Here is a 22,041-nt window from a genome sequence, read left to right as displayed (position 1 = left end):
CCCAGTCTCCTTAGCCACAAAGCTGCAGGAATGACCTGTGTAAGCTACTCCTTGATTACCTAGTTTGTCTCTGGTCCTTACAGTTTTGATCTGTGTCTTGCAAGTAATTTCATCCTCAAATCTCTGTGGTTGCTACTAAAATCCCCAGAAGGCAGCTCAGCTCCGAAGGTGGATAGGAAGTTTCATGGAGGGGATACCTGAAAAAAAAAGGATACAAATGGATGGTGAAAGCCTGCTTTCTCAAGTGCCAGTAATAGCACTTTCTCTTGGTGCTAAAGTGCAAGGTGGTAATTAGACAGACAAATTAACATTCCTCCTGAGAGCACAAAGTCTAAAAAGGCCTCTCCTTGTGAAGTTCCTGTAATTAAAGATGACTTGCTGTAGTTAGATTATTCATTTCTAAGGATGTGATGTGAATGGGTAGTGTTCATCTTTTCAGTCTGGTGATTGGATGCCCACAGGGGTTTTCACTGTGTGTATATGTATTATAACTGGAAGATCTCTGTCAGAAGGCATGAATATGCTCTCTGGGTGGGATTAATGCCTCTGCTTTTGATGTATACCTCTTGTAATCCAGAAAACAGTTTTCAAGGGTAGTATTGCAAGGTAATTTGGAATTAGTCTTGATTTGCTTCATTCTGGCTCTTTATCATGGACTGTCCTAAGGCCTTGCATACAAACAATGTGAAAGCTGTGGCCTCAGTGAAATCCGGTTGTCAACTTTTCAGGAGAAGAGAGAGGGAAATGTGAGTTTTTCTTTTTCTTTTTTTTTTTTTCCCCCTCCTGACTTGAATGTCTTGAGTCTTGCTGAAAAATGATAGTGAAGTGTACGTACGCAACTCGCAGTACTCAAAATCGTACTGTTGCATCGCTGTGAGTATGCAGCAGTCCTGGGATGCTGCTGTTCTGTCCCAGGTTGTGCACCTCTTTGAAGGGCTCGCGGAAGTGCGCTGTCTCTCCCCGGTGTGTGTTTGTGTGCATGCACCCACAACGATGGTGTGAATCTCAGGAGTGCAGTGCTTTCTTGACTTTGCAGATGTGGGTTTCCTGAAACTCATCAGGGTGACTGAGCGGCCGAGGTGCTTTTTAAATGCAATATTGGGGCCATTGAGCAGGAAGAGCAACTTTTTAAATGTGCCGTACCAGCTAGGCAGATCGATTTTTAAGATTCTCATTTAAAATATTAGCACGAAGGAAGGTGGAGGAGAAATAGGGTTAGAGGAAGGGACAGGAGACTAGCAAAAGTATGTTTGAGAGGAAGAATTGAGGATGGGATAGTGTGCAGTATGGAGGAGAGAGGTGCATGTGTGCATTAGGGAGAAACAAGAATAGCAGAAGTGGAGATGGCTTTCTTGTGGAAATGTTGAAAATGTGTTAGAGTATCTTCCAGAGGGTGCTAGGGTGGAAAAACTGTGCCGTTCAGGAATGCTGGTCTAGTACCCACACTGCATGTCAGAAATGCAGGCTTCCCCATGGTGTGATTTTTTTTTTTTTTTTTTTCCCCCCCTCTTGATCATGTGGTGGGAGATAGATCTGCTGCATCTTAGCCTATAGAGCCTTCCAGGGTTTGTACAAGAAACCATGTGATTTCCCTGACCTCAAGGACTTATACTGTGGGGTTAAGATGAGTTAATCTATTTTTAGTTTAAAAGAGTGAGTTTAAATAGAAGGAGCCCCTCTGTTTCTCTTTAATCAAATAAAAAGTAGTTAAAAACAAGTGCAAATCCTTAAATCTTCTTTAAACAATAGCAACTTGTACCATCGTAGCGTGTGTAGGCAGGGATTTGAAACAACTGTTAGGTGAAGCCAAATGCAAGCAGAAAGCTAAACAGCAAGTCCTCTCCTCTTTCCCCACGGCCAGCTCCCCGGTTGCCTGCCCTCCAGCTGTGCCCCCTCCGTCGCAGTATGGCTCCAGGCAGCTGCAACCAGCACGCGCTGCTGCGCTTCGGGGACAGTTTCCTTCCCCCTAGTGTGACACAAAGGGAAACTCATGAAACCGTAAAGCTTGCTCCTAGGAGAAAGAAGGGCTGTGTAAGTGGTTCTTATTAGCACAGGACACAAATGCAGAATTAAGCTTTGCTGGCCAGTAATGAGAATAATTAATCCTATGTGTAGTTCCCAGGAAACATATGATATTGTGAACTTTGCTCTCTGAATTGAAGGGCTTTAATCATAAATCCTGTTGCTCTAGTATTTTCTTTCAGGCATGATGACTGTGCCAAGGCGGTTAAGGGCAGCTGAAGTGGTCATTAATACGCTGCTGGACGGGAAGCCTGTGAGGATGGCTGCTGCGATGGCTCTGCCCTCGGTATGGCAGAAGTTTCAAGTCAGTTGCCTGTAGCTGGTGGCACTTTGTAAATGGTTCCCTTTAGTAAACGGGGTTGTGTACCTTGCTGCATCTCACTTTTAAGGACAGAGCGACTACTGCCACTTCACTCTGAGTGCAGTTTCTGAACCTTTTCCACCACGCCACTGCTACTGTGCTGGGAATACTGAGAGCCAGCGAGCAGATTTTGGGTGCTTGCCAAGCCTTTGCTGAAAGAATAGGGTTCTAGAAGCTGTAAAAAAGCTGAATAAAAATGAATCGCAAAATGAAGGCGTCAAATCCTCATTTTCAATGTAAAGAACATCCTGGAATTTATTTGGTGTCGACACACCAAACGCAGCTGTTAGACTCTGCTGCTCTGGACAGTGGAATGGTCTGTCTGGATTTGTTTGCTCTGATAAGACAAGGGGAAGTTGAAGGCAGAGCTTTGCAATTACCATGATGGGCTGCTGAGTTGCCATATCCTGAGCATAGCTGTGGATCTCCAATCTCTTTCTGTGTTTTCTTCTAACTAAATCTGCATCCTAGGCATGCAGTATCTGGCTCCAATAATAGCTGCAACCGGGGAGGAATGAAGAGGGCTTTTCTCTCTTTAATTATCAGTTCCATTTGCATTATGGAAATGCTTCTGAGGAATGGTGTTCATGAAGAAAGACTGAATTCTTGTAATAGGACTAAATGTTGTAGCAGTAGCAGGTATGCAACTCTTTTCTGCCTATGATGTAGGGTGGCTGCTTTCCCTGGAAGACTCTTCAGCTGAGGTTTTTATGGGTCAAGCCCTCTATAACTTATGGAGATTTGATTGTTGGAAAAAGCATGAGACCGACACAGATTTTTGTAGCTGCTCTGCTTCCAGTGTGTGATTTTTTTGCTTCTATTTCTTGCATGTGTGAGGAGAAAGTAGAAATACAGCCAGGTTAATTATGTTGTTCTGCTCAATCCTGTTGAAGTGGAGGAGACCAGGGAAGGGGGGATGGACACCCTCTTCCTGCAGGAAAGGAGCTACAGCCGAAATAGTTGTTTGGACTGCATACTGGTGTCTTTGCCAGAACCTGCGAGGGTCTGTTATCTAGACAAAGCCCACTCTGGCCTGCCTGCTTGGGTTCGTTTGCTAGGAGAGAGGCTGGGGTTGAGGGGGAAGGAGTGCTGAATGTCCTTCAGTGACCCTTCCTGTTAAACAAGTTGCTCCGTGTGCTTGTTCTGAAAGCTGTTGTTTGGCTTGCATCCTTCCTTTTCTTGTACCTCCTTCAAACCACCTCTGTAAGGGCAGTGCTATAACCCAGGCAGAAGGTTGTTGTGAAGAAACTAGATGACTTATCCGGAATAACTTTAAGTCTATACAAAAAAACCAAACTTCCCTTTCTTCTGCCACACACACATATCCTTGGTGTCTTGAACCATCCTAGAAAAGACTCTGGGTACTCTGAAGCCAAACATGAGATGTCAATAGGAAATTTGTATCTTGGTAATATTTGTTAGCCCTGAGTTTAGTTGTATGACCTCTTAACAAGTTCTTTCCTCCTCTGTTATTAAGAAAAATGGACTTGGGAAGAGGAACTGTGCCTTCCTGTGGCGATGCCTGAATAGAAGAGTTGTTGCTGACTTGCATGAGATAATCTCCAGGTTATTACTCATTTACAGCGTCTTCCTCATTTAAGTGAGGCTTAAGCTAATATGGTTTACTTCATAATTGGGATGGATTGATATGTGTGGATAGTTAGGGCAAATCAGCTGATAGGTGATAATTTGCTAAGCAGCTGGAGTTGTGTCTCTGAGCTTGAAATTCACTTGCTTTAAAAATAAATAAACCTTTTGTAAGAAGGCCCAGTAAGTGTTTAAGCCTAGCTTACCAGTACTCTAAATTAGTGCAACACAAACACTTCTAATGGGAAGACAGATGATGTTTGTACATCTTTCAGAGTGGAGGAAAGAGGGCATGGAAAATGGACCTAGAAGAACCACCACAATGGACGAGTACTTGATGCGAGCTCTTTGTGCCCTGTTTTTTGAAAATGTAATGAGTGAATCTAGTCCATGTCCAGAGGAGGTGTGAGACCCCTGGCATAGCAAGGGTAGCTCTTATTGCTCTTGCAGGAGCAATTGGAGGACAATTTGGTGGCTGGATTTCTGATCGCCCCGTGACTAGGTCTGAACTCTCTAACAGTTCTCTAACAGACTTTCATTACTGGACCATGAATGAAACGCACACGTTGAGGAGGGGTGGTGTGTCTTGTTCATCATGTGGATGCTATGCAGAGAATTGATGGCTACGTGGGAAACCTGGGAGAATGTTTACAGATGAAATTTTTTTAGTGGTTGCTGGGGAGCATAACTACCCCAGCTCCTCTTTGTGGAGATATGCGGCTCCCCTTTCTGTGGAAGGTTCTGAAGAGACTGCGAAGGGTACTGTGGAGGTAAGCAGGGCATGTATCGATAGCTTTCTAGCTTTAACCTTACCTTTTCTTGCTTTTCTGTCTGCAGTGCTGGAATTGCTGTTGGCTTCTATGGGAATGGAGAGACCAGTGATGGCATTCACCGGTTGACGTACTCGCTACGCCATGCAAACCGCACTGTGGCAGGTGTCCAAGACCGGGTAAGCATGAGGGAAGACGTGTTAGCAAATGGGGAGTGTGCGAATGAATAGATTTCCTTAGCACCTCTCTTTTCTTGATTCAGGCTGTGCTTGTATTCTGCCCTTTTTTGTTAGACTCTGATCTTAGAGATGTGCTAAAATTTCCATTAATGGAGTGTTGCTTTCTTCAGCTCTTCTAAAAATATCAAAGCAAACACAGCTTGTTAGATGAAGTCTTCTCTTTGCAATTGTACTTGGTTTAAAAACAGCTTCTGATTAGCACTACTCCACACCCGGAAGTGGAAGGAGGCCAAAGCAGAGAAGTCTCTTAGTAAAATATCTTTTTAGCACAATTGGCTGTTGCTGTGCTACCCCTAAAGACTTTCATGGTCTCATTCTGCATCCCTGATAGCCCTAGGTACTAATCTTTTGGTACAACATTGCCTTTAGTAAATGGCCCTCCACTAGACTTAATTGTAGCCATTTTTATAATCTGTTTTAGGAGTAAGGTGAATGAATCTTGGGGGGGGGGGGGGGGGGAAATTGCATTCCCAGCCCTAGTGGCTGTGTTCTAGGTCTGTGCTGTTTTGTTGGGTTGCCTATCTTGATACAGAAGATGGCTTTTAAACTAAATTAAAGTGAAGATACAGGCAGGCGAGTGAAAGGTGGTAGTTACTGTGCCATAAGAATTCTTGCTTGTCCGAAGAGCCAGTGTAACATACTGCAAAATGTCTGCCTGTGTTTAAGGCTCAGCTGACATACCATGATTGGACTAATTGCAAACAATCAAGTTTATGGATGCTTAGAAGTTGCTTTTGGAAACGTAGCAATCTGAGCCACTTAGGACAGAGGAACAGAAATCTATGAACTGTCCATTGCTTGCTAGTAGGGATGAATCCTTCTTTTTTTTTTTTTTTTTTCCCCCACTTCTTTTGACTTCCTTTAACAATAAAATTATATTTATTTTTTTAACTGCTGTACTACAGGTACTAGATACCGCATTGGCCCTGAACCAAACAGTCGAACCAAACTTGCTGATCCTGGAGGAGATGTTCACAAAGCAGACAGACTACCTGCATGTTGTCCAGAAACTGCAAGGTCTCTTGGATGATCTGGTTAGGCAAACAACTGAGATCCCTTTTTGGAAGAATGAAGAGCTGTCTCTGGAGGAGCTGGCAATTCAGATCGACCTCTATGACTGGTACAGGTGCGTAGCATATTGTAGTGTAGCAGACCTTGTATTCGTTGTGGCCAGTGTTTTGCAACAATGATGTGAGTGTTCTGGGTGGCTGAGCCAAAGGCTTCTTTCATTACTGCAGGTGCACTTGGCCCACCCAGCTAATTCATTTCTTAGAGCAAAACTGCATTCAGTTTAAATAAACATACATGGCAACAACCTTTTTTACTATGTTCATCACCAGCTGAAGGGAAACTTAGTCTCAATGTACAAAGTCTATGGTTTGTGTTCTCTTGCTTGGAGAAAAACCCCCATGGAGATAGCTACTCTAGTGTCCTAATGTTATATTGTGCATTGCAGTTTGGATGGCCTACTTGTTAACTACATAGAGCAGGATACTGAACTTGCTTCCTTGTGATAACACCCCTCCCTAACATTCCTTTTTATTAAACTTATTCAATAGAAGATTGCATTGAGTGTATTGCACCAGTAAAAATGCTTCAGTTATTTTACATTTGTGGATGGATGTTTTCTAACAAATGTCAAGGAAGCTCAAGAAGTTAAACTCTTTCCCTGATGGTGTCCAGTTTGCATATACCTTTACATTAGAATAAGATCAGTAATCTCTTTTCTGAACAACTGCATATGCTGGTCATGTTGTGTGAATGCTCTTACCTGTCTGGACTCCAGAGCCAGCAAATATTCAGAGCTCTCTGTAGATTAATCATTAGTGATGGCTTTTACTTGAAGAAAGAAAAGGCTGTTTTTCCTATGAGTCACTCTAGCTACTAGATCTGAGCCTTTTATACACCAGTTTTCCTTTTCAGACTATGGTTGTTTTTTTTTATTTGCTACAGGTGGCTGGGATACCTGGGCCTGCTCCTGTTTCATGTTCTGATATGTTTGCTGGTGCTCTTTGGGCTTATAAGAAACTCCAGGGCCATTCTTATGGGGTAAGTCCTGGTCCAGGCATAGTGCCCAAGAAAGGCCAGCAGAATGCAAATGCCTGCTAGTTTAGTCCTCTGGACTGTTGTCAGATGATTTCATGGACTTCTGAGACTGAACAGCTTAAACTTGCTTCTTAATTCAGAGAGACTTTGTAGAACATAGCTCTTTGGTAGCATTAGAGCTACATCTGATACGTGTTCACAGAAAGGCTCTTGAGCTGTAACACTCAATGGTACTGGTGTCCTTTGCTTTAGCTTCAAAGGCAAGGAACTCATCTGGGTAGAGTCTGCCTTCCTCTGGGTAGCATTGGTAGCCTTAGCTTGCCTGGGAAGCAGTTGGGAGACAGTTACTGTGAATATTTCCCTTAAATTAACAGGCTTTAAAAAACTCCCTTTAATTTTCTGCAGTTGTGAAGAGAGGGGTTAATGGATGATAAGCATTGCATGTGGTTACACAACCTGGTAGCATGCATTTTATGTCACGATCTGCTCTTGTTTACCTTTGGCTGTCACACCTGAGGAGATGTTAAACTGAGAACAAGCAATGGTTTGTACAGATATGAGGAGGAGTCTTGTTGCCATGGTACTGCAATATTAATTCACATCTATTTCTTAAAACGTACCGCAAATGCTGCCATGTTCAGGCCCCATTACAAGAAAAATTATTCCTCTCCCTGTTTTGTAGCTTGGTTTAGCTTGGCATATTTGGCAAAGACCACCTGTATCATAAACATCGCAACTGACATGGCCAAGAGTTTATCCTGGTATATGGTGATGCCGTTAATAATTGGAATGTATATTCAGACTTGTTATTTGCCAGATGACTTCATACCTGGCAGGTTATAAAGACAAAAGTCCAAGTGTATGCACAGATGGTAAGCCCAGAGTTTAAATTAGAAGCTCATTCCCTGTTAGTCAGAGGTTCAAATTAAGGCATTCCCCAAAGGAAGCACATGGAATAAAGAACCAAGTGTATCACAGCCAAGCAAGATGGTGAAATGCCAGTTTTAGATCTTGTAGCCAAGCAGTTGGTTACTGACCCAGTCATCTTCATTTAAAGTAAAACAACAACTGTGTCGTATTGAGCTGATTACCATGCTCAGCTGAAGGCACCAAGCTGTGATGTCCTTATGTCACAAAACCACAGAACCTTGCTGGTCCATGACTGATAATTTCTTCATCCATTCGGAAAAAGCTTAGTAAAGTCTTTAGCCATCGTATTCCAGAGCGCTACACAGAGCTTAGTTTGAACTTCCATGAATTCTGCAAGACAAACCACAGATCCATTCACAGAATAGAGCCTCCTCAGAGTTAAAATAAGTTGATAAACTGAGGGATAGATCTTTTTTTTTTTTTTTTTTAATGTAGACCCATAGAGCTCTAGTCTGCAAGAAGACATAAATGTAGTGGAAGACATGTGTAGACATGTCCCTTCCTCCTGAGGTGCTTGCAGTAGGTTTGAATTAAGAATATCTCAGTTATAAATAGGTTTTTATTTTGTTTTCTTTGGGGGGTTGGGAGGGGCGAGAAACCTGCTTATGTTTCAAAGCCTGAAGTGAAAAGCATCCGTGGTAGAGCAACCCTCTACTCTGAGGATAGGAATGCATACAATGATATTACTTATTAGTCTGTATTCCCATACCTGAAGGATTTGAGGAGCGCTTTTGCCTAAATATCTCCAGCACTCATGCTGATGCCAAAGGTGAAGAGCTAATGAGCTGGCTGGGGAAGTGCAAAGGCCTTTCCCACTGGTGCGTGCTGGCTGAATGTCACAGAGACCTCTGCTCTGTTGTCTGTGCCTTGTGTGACTGTCTTGGCTTAATAGCAGACATTTCCCACTATTTCTGCCAGTAATGAGGTCCAGCTGTCGGAATGAAGTTTTAAGTGCGTGCAGAGAAAAAAAAATGTGCCTTTTAGAGATGCACTCGCATGGCTGTAGTAGATATGTAAACTGTTGCTCTGAACTGTTTGCCTATGGATGCCTGTGTCTCTCCCTGGGCTACGTGGGGTGCTTAGGTGCTGTTCAGATACCTGCAGCTTGGAAATGAACTCAGGTGTCCTAATACAGACTATTTTCTCCCACCTTCTGTAGCCATGCAGTGCTTACACCCTGACAACTTCATTTATCCTAGAAACATTAGGTATTTGCCCAGTTTTGGATCAGTATGGTTTTGTTTTGATATGGGATATTTTTCTTTGAATGACATTGGACTTAAAAGATAAAGACCAGAATAAGACTAGTAGAAGTGACAGAACTGTAGTAAACCCTCTGCCAGTCTGCCTTCCCTAGAGCCACCCCTGTGTCTTTGCACCTTTGGCTTCTTTCTGATGCTCTGCTAGAAGCAGACTTTCCTTCCACCCTCTTCTTCCTCCCACTACCACTGCAATGCCAGATAATGTGGGAACCAATAACTGGGCATAAGCTTTTCTAGTTGCTGCTGTCCATGGCACATAAAGCAGGATGGTTTATCTGAAGATACCGTGGTTGATAATTTCTTGGGTTTGGTGATCACTTTGGACTACAAATAATAAATTTTGTCAAAGCATCTGGATACTTGAATTAGAGCCTCTACATCTGCCATCTGTTTTCTACAGGGTGTGCTTGCTTGGGGTGTTTGCCCTGATTGTCAGCTGGGGATCCTTGGGTCTGGAGTTGGCTGTTGCTGTGGTAAGTGGCTCTGATCCAAATCCAACTCACCCTTTGCTGCAAGTTTATCACACACAGGAATAAGCTACTGATGCATGTTATGCTGTGCTTGTTTTATAGTGTCTTGTTCTAAGTAGCTGTCTTGATAAGTTGCATCCAGGAAATGTTCAGAGCTCTTCCTCTGTAGCATGGTTTGCTAGCTAGTATTCCAGCACTGCTGTGGCTGTGTAAAGCAGTGCTAGTGGGATGATGATGAGAGACTTTAGCCTCTGAAATGCCCCTAGAGTAGAGGGTTCCCTGATGTTAACCTGGCTCAACTGCTCTTTGATAATGGTGTTCTTTGATGTTCCTTTTCCCTTTTGTCTTGCATCTACCTAGGGCTCCAGTGACTTCTGCATTAACCCTGATGCCTATGTCTCCAAAGTGGTTGAAGATAATGGAGTGCTTAGTACTGGTAAGTGCTGCCTTGGGACTGGCTTAGGCATGCGGTAGTGTGGCCCCAGCCAGCACGTAGGAGTGTGGCAGTGGCTGAGAATTCGAGGCTGTGTTTGGAACCCAGAAACTTGGGTACACTGGGAAAAGCAGATGTGTGCGGAGCTCTGGAAAGCCTTCTTCCCAGGAAAGTTCTTTCCAAAGAAGCATTTCTACCACAGTCAGAAATACATACGTGTATGTTTTGTCAAAGAGCTTTCTGAGTCTGTCTTCTGTCTTGCCCTCAGGTGGAAATAACTGATAAGATGGAACAACAGAAATCCCTGGATTATTTTTCTTTAAATGTAGCATCCTTGATCTTGTTACTGCTCTCTACATGACAAAATTGTGGCAATAGCAGTGTGCCGTTTGAGTTGTCTTTTTTAAAACATTCTCTTGGGTCTATATTCCTGGAATCTAATATATTTATTCTTATATATATATATATATGGTAACAGATATATTTCCCCTATGGTGGCTATAAATAGGAGTATTTTTAAAATTAATTTGAAGGGTAAGTGAACTGAAACAGCAGCAGAGAGAAGTATGGCTTTCCTTTTCTATTATAAATGCAGTATTTTGACTCCTTTGCTTACCCTTTTCCATTTAAAGCAATGCGCCTTCATCACAGTGGCATCCAACTGAAGCACTGATGGATTTGAGATTTGTCATTCCTAATTTAGACTGAAGTGATTGGTGAGATGAGGGGTGCCTCCAGTTTGGCCCTCAGGGGGCAAAACCGGTATTCAGAACTGTCTCAGTAATAGAAATGTGGCTAGGCATTTGCCCACTGGCAGAGATAACTGTAAGTGCTAAAAAGGAAAGGTGTTTTTTTTCTTTTCTTTCTTTTTTTTCTTCTCTGCTTTGCTGACAAAGTAAACTTTTTTCCCCCTACTCTCTCTCCCCTGATTGAAATTCCCTCTCTAGTTCTGTGTATGATAAAAAACACATAAGCAATGGTACTGGTTTGTAAAAGTAGCCATTTATGTTTCTCTGGTTCTTATTTGCCGCAATCTGAGAATCTTTGCCTTACATTCAGAAGATACAGTGCATTGCCTGCACATAGCCAAATGCTGCCTCTTACTGTGTAATTGATAGGGAATTAGGTATGTAGCTAAGGCTGATGATGCAGGGATTGGAAGCAATAAGAAATGTTCATGTCTGGAGGCAGAATGTCATATAAGAGGGTGCATACGGGTTGATATTACCAACCTACAGCTTATTCTTGGAATGCCTTATTTGTCGATTTCTTGGGAAGGAGAGAGGAGAGTCAGGCAGCTCAATACGGAGAGGTCTTTGTAGCAAAGAAATGCAATAAGGGAAGACTATCAGTATTTAACACTGCACAAGATGAGAATCCTCTCATGGTTGTGAAGATGACTAAGATGTGACTTCAGGTACCAGCTAGTCTTGTTGGAGGCAGCGAACAGGCCAGGGAGGCCAAGGGGAAACACCTGCTTCATGCTACTGCCAGCTGTGTGCTGTAATAACTTGATAGCCCTAGTCAACTCTGGAGCATGTTTGATAACAACTAGGTTGACCCTAAGAAACTGGAAAAAAACACCCTTTTATATAACTTCCCTGTTTCATTTGCCTTGACTGCTTGGCTCCTGCAGTTTTTCCACAATTAGTATTGCTTGGTAGGAGGCTAGTGGTGACTGTAGGCCTGACATTCCTCTCCTTTCTCCTGCTTCCCCCAGCAGGGATGATCAGCTCCTCTTAGTGAGTTAAGACTCTGTTCTGGCAACACTGCCAGCTATAGCAGTTGTTGAGGCTCCGGAAATGACAGTGAATGGGTCAAAGTGAAACGCTGAAGAGGAGGAAGAGCAGGTGTCACAGGCTTGAGCTAGAAGGGTGGCCTCCTCCATGGGCTGCTGGTGTATCAGCTCCATGCTGTTAGGCGGCCATTTAGCTTTCGTGAGCACCTTCCCTTTTTTTTTTTTTTTTTAAAGGAAATCAAACTAATTTCTGAGCCTGCTGTCATATGAGGCAGCTGGCTGGGAGGTGGTCAAATGTTCTGTGTTCCCCTGTGGATTTTCACTACTGTGTCATAGTTTATGGTCAGGAAGCTACGGAAATGGCTCTTGGTCCCTATTGCTGGAAGTGTCTGTGCACCTGAGCAGGAAGGAAAATCATGACGTGAGGACTTCAGTGTGGAATTGTTCAATGACACTTGAATCCCAATAATGGCTCCTTAAAAGCATCCTTGAAAGCCTGAAATAAGTGCTGGTATCCCTTAATATGCTTGGCTGTAAATTGCAGCAGCTGCTTTGTGATCAGCTGAGCCATCTATACAACAAGAGCAACAGTCTTGTGAGAGGCAAGGCAGAGAGCTGAGAGCAAGAGCCATTACTGTCCTCCCAAAGGAAGCTGTCCTATTTCAAGGTCTCCAGTTCTGGTGCACAGACTCCTCACATTTTGTTTTGCTGCCTCTGCTCTTTGGGTGTTGCCCTTGAACATAAATGGCAGTGTAGATAAATGAGACAAACACTTTAAAATTGCTCCAGCTAGTTTCACCAAAGTGCATCAGACCATGGACTTTTCATTTTGGGAAAGAGATGACTAAGAGAGGATCCAATCTATAAAATCATGAGTGGCAAGGAGAAAGGTGGATAGGAATTGGTAGTTACTGTCTTAGGAAACAAAAGCAGAGAAAGGGGACATCAAATAAAGCTGGCTCAACCCAGAGGAGATGGTGCTCTTTCCAGCAGGTAGCTGAGCTCTGAAACTCCTTGTCCAAGACTATGGTGGATTCTGAAAGTTTTTGTGGGGGTTGAAGGGGAGGCTCAAAGTCAATGGAAGAAGAATTGAGAATTATATAGATAGACAGCACATTTACCTTGGGAATCTCTTGAGCTAAAAATATGGTGGGGAGAGCACTCGCCTGTTTTTAGTCTTCCCTAGGTGTCTGCTTTTGACCAGTGCTAGGGTATGGGATACAGGGCTAGATGCTGTCTTTCATTCTTACTTGTTGCAACAGCTCTTATGTCCTTAATCTTAAACATAAAGCAACCAGAGGTTTCAGTGCTGGTTCAGCTTTTCCCATCAGTCAGTATTTTGTTACTGTTTTTAAATACATTGCGTTATAATATTTCCAGCCCTACACTCTGGCATTCAGACTAGGACTGAGTGATCCAGGTTTGCATATCTGCACTGTGTTTTTTGTTTATTTGTTTATTTTTATTTTTTGCTTTTTACAGTAAATTTCCCAGAAAAATAACAGCATATTTTCCTTGGATACTGGGCAACAAATATATTAATATTCCTTTTTTGTGTATTAATTGCTGTTTACAAATCTAAATAGAACTAATGGAGCTGAGAATAATCCAATTAAGTGCATCATTGTTATTGCCATGTTTTTAGCTGGAGAGATGTCCTTTTTTTGTAGATAAAAATGTGCTGCATTAAAAAAAAAAAAAGGAGGGAGTGGGAAGGAGGAGGCAGAAAGCCTTAATGCAGATTTCCTGGAGAAGGAGTGACTTAAATCATTTTCCAGAAGAGGCTGATATGTGTGTCTAACTCGCCCAGTATTCATTAATTGAGATAAAGCCAATGGAGTTGAACAGTGACTGTATAATCAGCTCCTGCTGCTAGTAAAAAGACTTGGTGCAGCCAAGATGTTTATTTTCAAAGCAGGAGGCCATCTTCAAGTCTCATTCTTTTGCACTGATATTATGTTATTATCAAATGACTTATTGAATAAAATTAAACAAAAAGGCGCAATCTGTCTAAACATCAGGAAGAGCTTTCTCCAGATTCTCTTACTGGAAGTCTGCACTGCGAACAGACATGAGGTTCATCTGAAGGGAAGTGCAAACCTCAGGGGATGGATAATGGAGCCCTTTACCTCCAATCCAGCCAAGTTTGTCAGGCTGGATGCTGCGCTTAGCTCCTCAGATAAAGCAGCAAGTGTTCTTGTCGCTCCCGGCCTCCTGGCTGGCCTCTTGCCGATTCCTTCTCATCTTCGCAGCCCAGAGGGGAATAAACCTGAGGACCGATGCCCTCGCTTTCCTCTCCAGAAGTAAGGTCAGGATGAAACCCCCTCCAGGGAGTGTGCTGTCTGCGCTGTTACTGCACGGGCTGAATGGGCACCACCGGAAAGAGCTTCTCCAAGGAAGCGCTCTCAAGAGTGCTGCTGAGCTGACGCTGGCATTCAGAAGCTGCGTTTCCCCGTGTGGTTTTGTTGAACTGCTGATTAGCAGAAAGCTTTGGCTGGATAACACTCGGGCTGGCTAGTAGCTCTATGCTGAAAGCTCGTGATGACTGGCCTCATTTCACCAGTACAAGAGTGACATATGTGAGAGAAGTACAAACGTCATGCAGATACTGCCCTTTCTGCCCGACTGTCACTTCAGGAAAACAAGGCTCCTAGTGGAGAATGTTATGTCAGTGTTACCTGGGCAAGAAAAATAAGCTGGCCCAGAGTCTCCCTCCTTTCACACCGCAGGTGATACACTTCAACTTTCTCCAGTAGCTGAACCCAGGGAGGCAGTCGCTTCTGGGTGTAATGTGGGAAATGGAAGCCGCTTAGCGCCCCGGTAGAGATGAAGAATGGCTGGGAAAAGCTGTCCAAGGTGTGGGGATTTTTTTTTTTCTTTTTTTTCAAACTAGGATCTTTTTTGTAAATCGTTTTTGTGCTTGCTCTTTACCCTACAGACCTCCTTGCTGCCTTTTGGCACGTGTAATGCCGTTTTTGCATTCTGCTGAGCTTTATGAAACGAATAGTAAGTCTCCATGGTTGCAGAAGCAATAAGTGGATTCTAGCAGCTGAAGCTAGCTTGGGTAGGCTGTTCTACTTTCCTTTCTAGGAAATACAGACTTTGCAAAAATAAAGCTTTTTGGGTGGTTCCCCTCCTTGCCTTCTGCTCGCCCACCTCCTGTGCGCTGGGAGAGTGGGTCAGGACTGCTGCTTGCACCAGCAGGCACAGGCAGCTGCGGCTGTGACCCTACCCAGCCCCTCTCCTGCGGACTGCATCTCCCACAGGCCAGTTTCGGAAATTAGATTCGGCCTTCAGGAATTTTCCTTAAGAGGAAAATGCATCAGAAGAGTAATTCTAGAGAGTGGCTAGAGTGTTCAAATGAGGGTTAGTACAGCTGTTTTCTGGACAGAAATGTGAGATTTTCAAAGGGCTGTCACAGGACAGCCCTTTGCCAGACTTAAAACCAGCCAGGGTTACAGTGCCTGCTGCTCTCTTCTTTTTCCCCACCTCGTGGTATGGAGGCTGGGGTCACACTTCACTAACTTACAGGCTTTGTGGCACAGGTGAACTTTAAGACAGCTTCACTGCCTGTTGCAGTATTAGTTTTAAATCGTCACAGCCATCCGCACACTGTTCAGCACAGGGTAAAGCTAATCCTCCTGGCTTTGCCATTTTAGAAAGCACATTTTATGTATGGAGTGTGTCACTTGTCAGCTGTAGTGCCACTGCTCCCGCAGTCCAACTGTGCTGATGTTACCTTCCCAGAGAGTGGAGCAAGGGAAACACTTACTTCACTGTACTGCTTTTTACTTCACTTGTAACCAGGTGCTCTTTGATACTGGGCCCACAAGCTGTAAAATGTGGTGATATTGGGAGCTCTCATCTGTAGCCTGCCCACCAGGAATGACCCAGAAGGCCCTGAAAAGAAGTTTCTGAAGCCATATGTTAGCAGTATATCATGCAACTTAATGCACTATAAAGGTGATGTACCTTAATACTACTGTGGGAGCCTATGAGAAATTTTTAGTGACCCATTGGTTTAAAATAAAAACATGACAACACCAGACCCCCTTTAGGTCACTGTGTGTGATGCTGCAGAGTGCTGTTACTATGCTCTTCTCTTGATGCAGGGGCTCTTTAACCCATTTTTCCATAGCCATTTTGCGTGATTCATGGGCCTGGGAGGAACAGTCCTTTCCTTGGCTCGGTAACTGTGCACAGTAGTTTGTGTGGTCTGCTCAAAGCGAGGCCCACAAAGCAGTTTTTGCTGCTCTCCTACATGCCCAGATTTTGCTAATTGCTGTTTAGAGGCTTGGCTGAGGGGGAGACATAAGTCATCCTGGAGAAAGATTCGGTGGGGGGGAGATGGAGCAGCTGGCAGAAGCTGCCCCAAAGTAGGCTAATGAATTATAAATAACAGCTGTCAGGTAGCATTGGCAGCGTGCAGGAGCTGACAGTCTGTGTTGCACCACTTGGTCTCCAGTGTGTAGGCTTGCTGAAAGGTGCATGCAGTATTTATGGGAAGTGCGGCAGAATCGGAATACAGTCAGCTCTGCTTTCTTAACAATCCCACTTGCTTGTGATTGTACATTTCCCTGATTTCTGAGTTGGGGCTGCTTAGAATACCTTTGTAACCTGGACCGTGCGTTCCTGAAAGTCACAGAGAGAAGATTACAAAGAATGGAAAAAGGTGTTAGTGGGGGGGGGGGGGGCAAGGCATAGCATATGTATGTTTTGGGGCCTTTGTTGTCTCTACTGAGTGAACTTCACCCTTTATAGAAGAGTGTCAGCTTAGCAAAATTAATATGAAAAGGAACTGTAAATGTTTGAGAATGAATCTGAAGGTATTGGGACGACGAAGCCTTTCACAGAACTCTCTCCCTCTACAGCCTCACTGAGAACGACAGGGGAAAGTCTTGATATTTTGAATTTGCGTGTGCTGACTTCCTCCATTCAGCAGGTGTAGGATTACAGAGGGCTCATGAGGGCTCCAGACTGATTTCATACCCCCTGAGTGCGGAGAAGTGGAAGTATGTTTTCAAGCCTGGGAACAGGTGATGCTGCGAGCAGAACAGTTTCACTGTCTTGCTTATCTGGAAGCAGCTGGGGATGCAGCTTTTACAACCAGGTCTTCTGTGTACTGTGATTACTGATAGAACTGCTAAGTATTAAGGCTCTTGGGATATTATAAGCAAATGATCTGAGGTCCCTTGAACAGGATAACGTGTTGCTAGTACCCTAATGTATAGTAAGAGCTTTCATCCCTGATCAATGCAGGAAATACCCTTTTTTTGCCTAAGTCAAAAGAAAGATGCAAAATAAATTACACACACTCTTATAATTAGTCTAATTCAAGCCTTCCAGTTAAAGTCTTAATTACATGCAAGTGACGTCAGACAAAAAGCAGACTTACTCGTTCGTCCCTAATATTCTTCAGAAGAACAAGAATCTGTTCTACTTTTCATTTCCTTCCCCCAGCAGATTCCATGTTGTTGTTTGCTTTCAAAGTGATACCATTTTTAGGAAATTATCTTACTGAAAGCTATGACTTTTTTGAGTTAAGAATAATTCCTTATGTTCTTCTACAGAACACTGCCTAAAACCAGTCTCTCTTTTGAGTGTAATTTTGAGTGTAATTTGAGAATAAACTCGGGTTGTGAAGTTTTTTTTAACCTGTGATCTTGTCTATTTAGGGAGCAGTACATTCAGCACTGTGTAGTGGGAGGATAGGGGTGTGCATTTGCACCTCCTTTGGCCCAATGGTGTGCTTCCGCAGGTGTTTTTGATAGCAGCCTGTATCTACATCACTGTAAAAGGTTCATGCCACTGCCTCTCCTGTGCTAGTATTTTATGGCTGTGTAGTGAGCTAGGTGGGGAACTGAACTGGCTCAAAGTTAAGATGTCTCTTTGCTGGGTACCCCAGGCAGCAGTGGGTACCTCTGGTTGCTTACAGAGACCATAGAATGATATTCTAACACTCAGAAGTTGCAGAGATTAAATCTCCAGTTGGACTTCTCCCAGCATAAGATCTTGTCTCATTGTTATACTGTGGATAGTGTTGGCTTCTAAAGACAGCTTTTTTTTTTTTTTTTGATGACTCGCCTAACTGTGTAAGTGGGAAAAGTAGCATTCATTTCACTATTTAAAAAAAGAAAAAGAAAAAAAAACAACCTTTCTTTTATCCCCAAAGGTAGCTTGCGTCCCTTTTTCTAATGTGAACCATGCTCTGTAATCCTACATGGAGAGAGGGAAATGATTCCATTTATATTGCATTCTCATTTTGTGTATTGCTTTCAAAACTTAACACCTCCCTTGTGGCAACCATAGGAAGGTGCAAAGCTGGAACAACATACCTGGCATGACTTTCTTTTCTTTTGTTTTGGTAGAAACTCTCCGCTATTACATTACCTGCAGTGCTGGATACCCCAACCCCTTCCAGCAGGTGAGTGCAAGTGTCCCGGCTCCCCCCACCCTCTCCTGCATCCAGCTTCATAAAGGGGATAGGTTAAACACTTAATGCCACCGCACAGCAAGCTACAAGGTATTAACTTCAGGGAGTGCTCCCTGTGTTGGTAAAGGTTTGGTAGCTACTTTTGAGCTGTGCAAAAGGTGGCACTGTGATTCAGCGAGCAGGGTTTTTTCCGCTTTTGACTGCCTGCATAGCTTTGGTTGAGGATGTGCTCCAAGAGGGGCCTGTGTGTGATGTGGTGAGGATGATGGCTTTTTTCATGGTATCTCCTGTTTACATGGCACTCTTCTAAGAGCAGAGAGACATGGAGCCAGCACACCCACAATTAAAGCCAGGGTGGGAAACTACATACTGCCTGCTTTGAATCTCTTGCAAGTTCTTTTGGGTTAAACAGTGGCAACATTCCACTCCCCAAGTGCAGTCACCTCTGTGGGGGAGGGAGTGATTCTCACATACGCCTCTTAAATCCCTTGGATGTTTAAGGTTTTGTATCCTGAAGTGTAAATGTGAGTCATGTTATTCTTCTGTGTGGGGGCTGAGGAACAGCACCTGGGCCCATCCCAAACCTTTTGCCATGTGTATCAGAGGCCAGAATGAACCCACACCACCCACCGTTCGGTAGACACGAGCTGCTTCATAATTTATATTTAGGGGTTTTTTTTGAATCATGTCGTCTTCTCTTTTAAAGGATGGGGGAAAACACTTCAATCTGTGGTATGAGGCACCGTTGTCATCAGCTGCATTTCTGGTTGTTCAGTATACAGTCTGGCATGCTATTGCATATGAAATTCCCATGGATGCTTTAGTGGGATGTGAGGACTGCACCCTCATATAAACAACTTTAACTCCTTCTCATATACTTGGTTTGGTAGAAAAATCCAACTGTGCTCTGTGGTGGGAACATGAATACTTTGCATCTCTTCTTTCACTTCCACTCTGTCCCGGAACCCTTGAACTGGCCCCAGCTCTTTTTTGCCTCTTTTTTTTCCTCTCTCTTTTCTGTCTGTACTTTTCCCGGCTGGTTAAAGTCAAACCTAATTGTGTTGGAACTGAACATCTGGCTCATGTCAGTTTGTCTCCAGAGTTGAGACATCCTCGGTTGTACCATTCATACAGATGATGCTTCAATATTTGGGAGCAAGATTTAAGTCTTATTTCCCAGGAATTCTGTTGGTGCATGTGGCCTGCATTGCTGCTCAGGACTGAAACATTGTGTGTTTTGTATTGAGTAGAAGCTGTCAGGAAGTCACAAGGCTCTGGTGGAAATGCAAGATGATGTTATGGAACTCATGCGGTCAGCAAGCAGAGAGCACCCCACCTCCAAGGTAACTCACCTCAATCTTGCTCTCCCTGTGCTTTCTGGCTTTGCTTACCCTTGCACAAAGCTCAAAATCGGCTCCTGCAAAGCTCTTTCCTTGCAATAATCTCTAGCTTGTTGCTTACAGGAGTATCTTACTCGGATCCAGGAGGTTTTAAATTCAACAGAGATCAACTTGCAGCAACTGACAGCTCTAGTAGACTGTCGGAGTCTGCATTTGGTGAGTACTTGGTAACTGGGCTCCAGCTAAGAGGGGGAACAAAGGGGATGTAGAACCTCTAGCACGCTGATTATTTTTAAGATTCAGATCTCTGGTGTTCCAAAGCAGTTAACAACAGCTTTACTGACTTTCTTCAGCAGAAAGAAGAATGGGAATTTGGATCAAGTTAGGTTTGTGTTTTAGTGTTAAAAGATCAGTGCAGGAAACTGGATAGCATGCCTTTATACATCTACAAGCTGCAGCATTAAAGTTTCAGGGATCTTTAATTTGTTTTCATAGCCCTGGGCTTGTTGCCTTTCCCATGTAAAGCTGCAGGATAGCATGGCCTAACTGTTGTCCTAGCTATATCTTTGAAGACAGAGATACAAATGGTCCATGCTTGTGTTCTTGGGCAATGGGACACAGTGGAGGAGCTGAGCGGCTTAATGAAAAATGTGATATATTTAGTTGGGTAGATAGGCTTATCTTGGCTTTCCCCCCCCTCCCTTCTTATTGTGTGGGGTTGGAAATATTCCCACCTCTGTATCTGAGCTGGGCTTTGTGAGGGGAAATAAGGGCTGGGTCAGCTTGTGAAAAAACTCTTGAGGTTAAAATAGGAACGTACTCTGGAAAAGGGACTATGAAGTCTTGAGTTCCTTCAGAGATAGTCCAGGGGGAAGGACTCTTGAATTAGAGATCAATGTTAACTGTCTAGTGATCAGGAACCTCTGGTTGTTTCTCTCTCCAGGATTACGTCCAGGCTCTGACAGGCTTTTGCTATGATGGAGTGGAAGGCCTCATCTACCTGGTTCTCTTCTCCTTTGTCACAGCCCTCATGTTCAGTTCCATTGTGTGCAGCATCCCACACACTTGGCAGCAAAAGAGGTATAGAGAGGGGTTAGATCCTGTTGCGTTGTAGAGCTCTTCCCTAATGAAGACTGGCTTTTGGATTTGTGCCGATGAGCATCTGGAGCTCTTTTCCCATATGCTCCCAGGAGTATGAGGGATGAGGGTCTTTAAGCACAGGTCCAACAGAAAAAAAAAATGCTGGCTTTTACTCTGGCTGTGGTTGATTTTTACATCTGAACCTTATTGTACTGGAATTATGCGTGCAGAGTATTCAGTACACTGTAGGACTATGAGTCAAGTTAGAGATGAATAATTGTAGCTGTAGAGAGAGGTAATGGTTGAACTATGTGCTATCTCTGTAAAATACCTATTCTCTTACATCGTTTTATGAGGTATTTGTTCTAGTATGGGGAAGAGATTTGGAGTGAGAAGTAGTTCAGTCTTGCCATTCTTGGCTTTGCTCACACTGGGGCAACTGGCTTGCGTAGCTAATATGAACTGGGAATGGTCTGGTTTGCAATAGCATGGGCAGTTGAGAAACATGCTAATTTGTGGTGACTGCATAACTACAGAGTTGTTTGGAACTAGTATTAGTGGTGGTAACCAGGCTGATCAGTAAGCCTTGAGCTAACCTTCCCAGAGCATCGCTGACTGGCTGCTGCACCACATGCTGCTACAACATAGCTTCAGTGAGCTTTCTATTCCTGTAGAAGAACAGTAGACTTAGCAGCAAATGCTCTTCTGTGATCCTAAATGTGATTTTTGTGGTCTAAGCCCAGGCTCAAGGTGGAAAGTAAAATGGAATATCCTGAACAATAGCAGGAAGCCTGGGCCCGCTAGGTCTGCTTTACCCGCAGAGGAGGCCTTTGGAAATGTGTCAAAATAGCACTTAAGAAAATGGCTGGTTTCCTTACCTCTTCCACAGGCAGAGGCATTATCAAGAAGAGGATGGTAGTCTCCATGTTTGAAGAAGAAAGGTTTATACAGTGACTTCTCTCTTGTGCTCCCTTCCATGTGGACTCCTGCTCTCCCTGCCAACCCCAGCAGGCTCAGGCCGTTCCTGTGAACTGAGGAATTCCCTCTTGCGTTCTCTGGAGCACCGTTTCTTCCTTTGCCTCCCTCAGGGAGGTGGAGGATATAATACTTTCTTGCCTGTAAGAGACTGTGCCAGCTGTAATTCCCTGAATAAATCTTCAGTGCCACCTTGTGGTACAGAAACTGCAGATGATGGTTGAGATGTTACAGCTATGTCCCTGCTATCTCTCTCAATTTTCCCTGCCCCCCCAAGCGACAAAGTGTTTCCTATAAAACATTTTACTATCTTTGTTCAGCATCACTAATACATATTTCAAACATTGGTGCTCCA

General features: G+C 43.7%; 1 protein-coding gene across 4 annotated transcripts in view; it reads left to right on the top strand.

Annotated features, from left to right (window-relative positions):
* The window catches only part of TTYH3 (tweety family member 3), an 82,642-nt gene that overhangs the window by 45,437 nt on the left and 15,164 nt on the right, over positions 1–22,041 (top strand). For 2 of the 4 annotated variants that reach the window (XM_067306072.1, XM_067306069.1), the window contains exons 3-11: positions 4,808–4,919; positions 5,885–6,105; positions 6,933–7,028; positions 9,618–9,690; positions 10,048–10,123; positions 18,227–18,282; positions 19,542–19,634; positions 19,755–19,847; positions 20,575–20,711. In XM_067306072.1, the coding sequence (XP_067162173.1) occupies positions 4,808–4,919; positions 5,885–6,105; positions 6,933–7,028; positions 9,618–9,690; positions 10,048–10,123; positions 18,227–18,282; positions 19,542–19,634; positions 19,755–19,847; positions 20,575–20,711 (957 nt within the window). Of the gene's footprint in view, positions 1–4,807; positions 4,920–5,884; positions 6,106–6,932; positions 7,029–9,617; positions 9,691–10,047; positions 10,124–18,226; positions 18,283–19,541; positions 19,635–19,754; positions 19,848–20,574; positions 20,712–21,600; positions 21,891–22,041 lie in introns of those variants that run through there. The other 2 variants (XM_067306071.1, XM_067306070.1) reach the window with 2 other exon arrangements.

This window comes from Apteryx mantelli, chromosome 16 (assembly GCF_036417845.1).
Source record: "Apteryx mantelli isolate bAptMan1 chromosome 16, bAptMan1.hap1, whole genome shotgun sequence".
In the NCBI taxonomy this organism is placed as follows: Eukaryota; Metazoa; Chordata; class Aves; order Apterygiformes; family Apterygidae; genus Apteryx; species Apteryx mantelli.
This window is presented reverse-complemented; position numbering and strand designations above follow the sequence as displayed.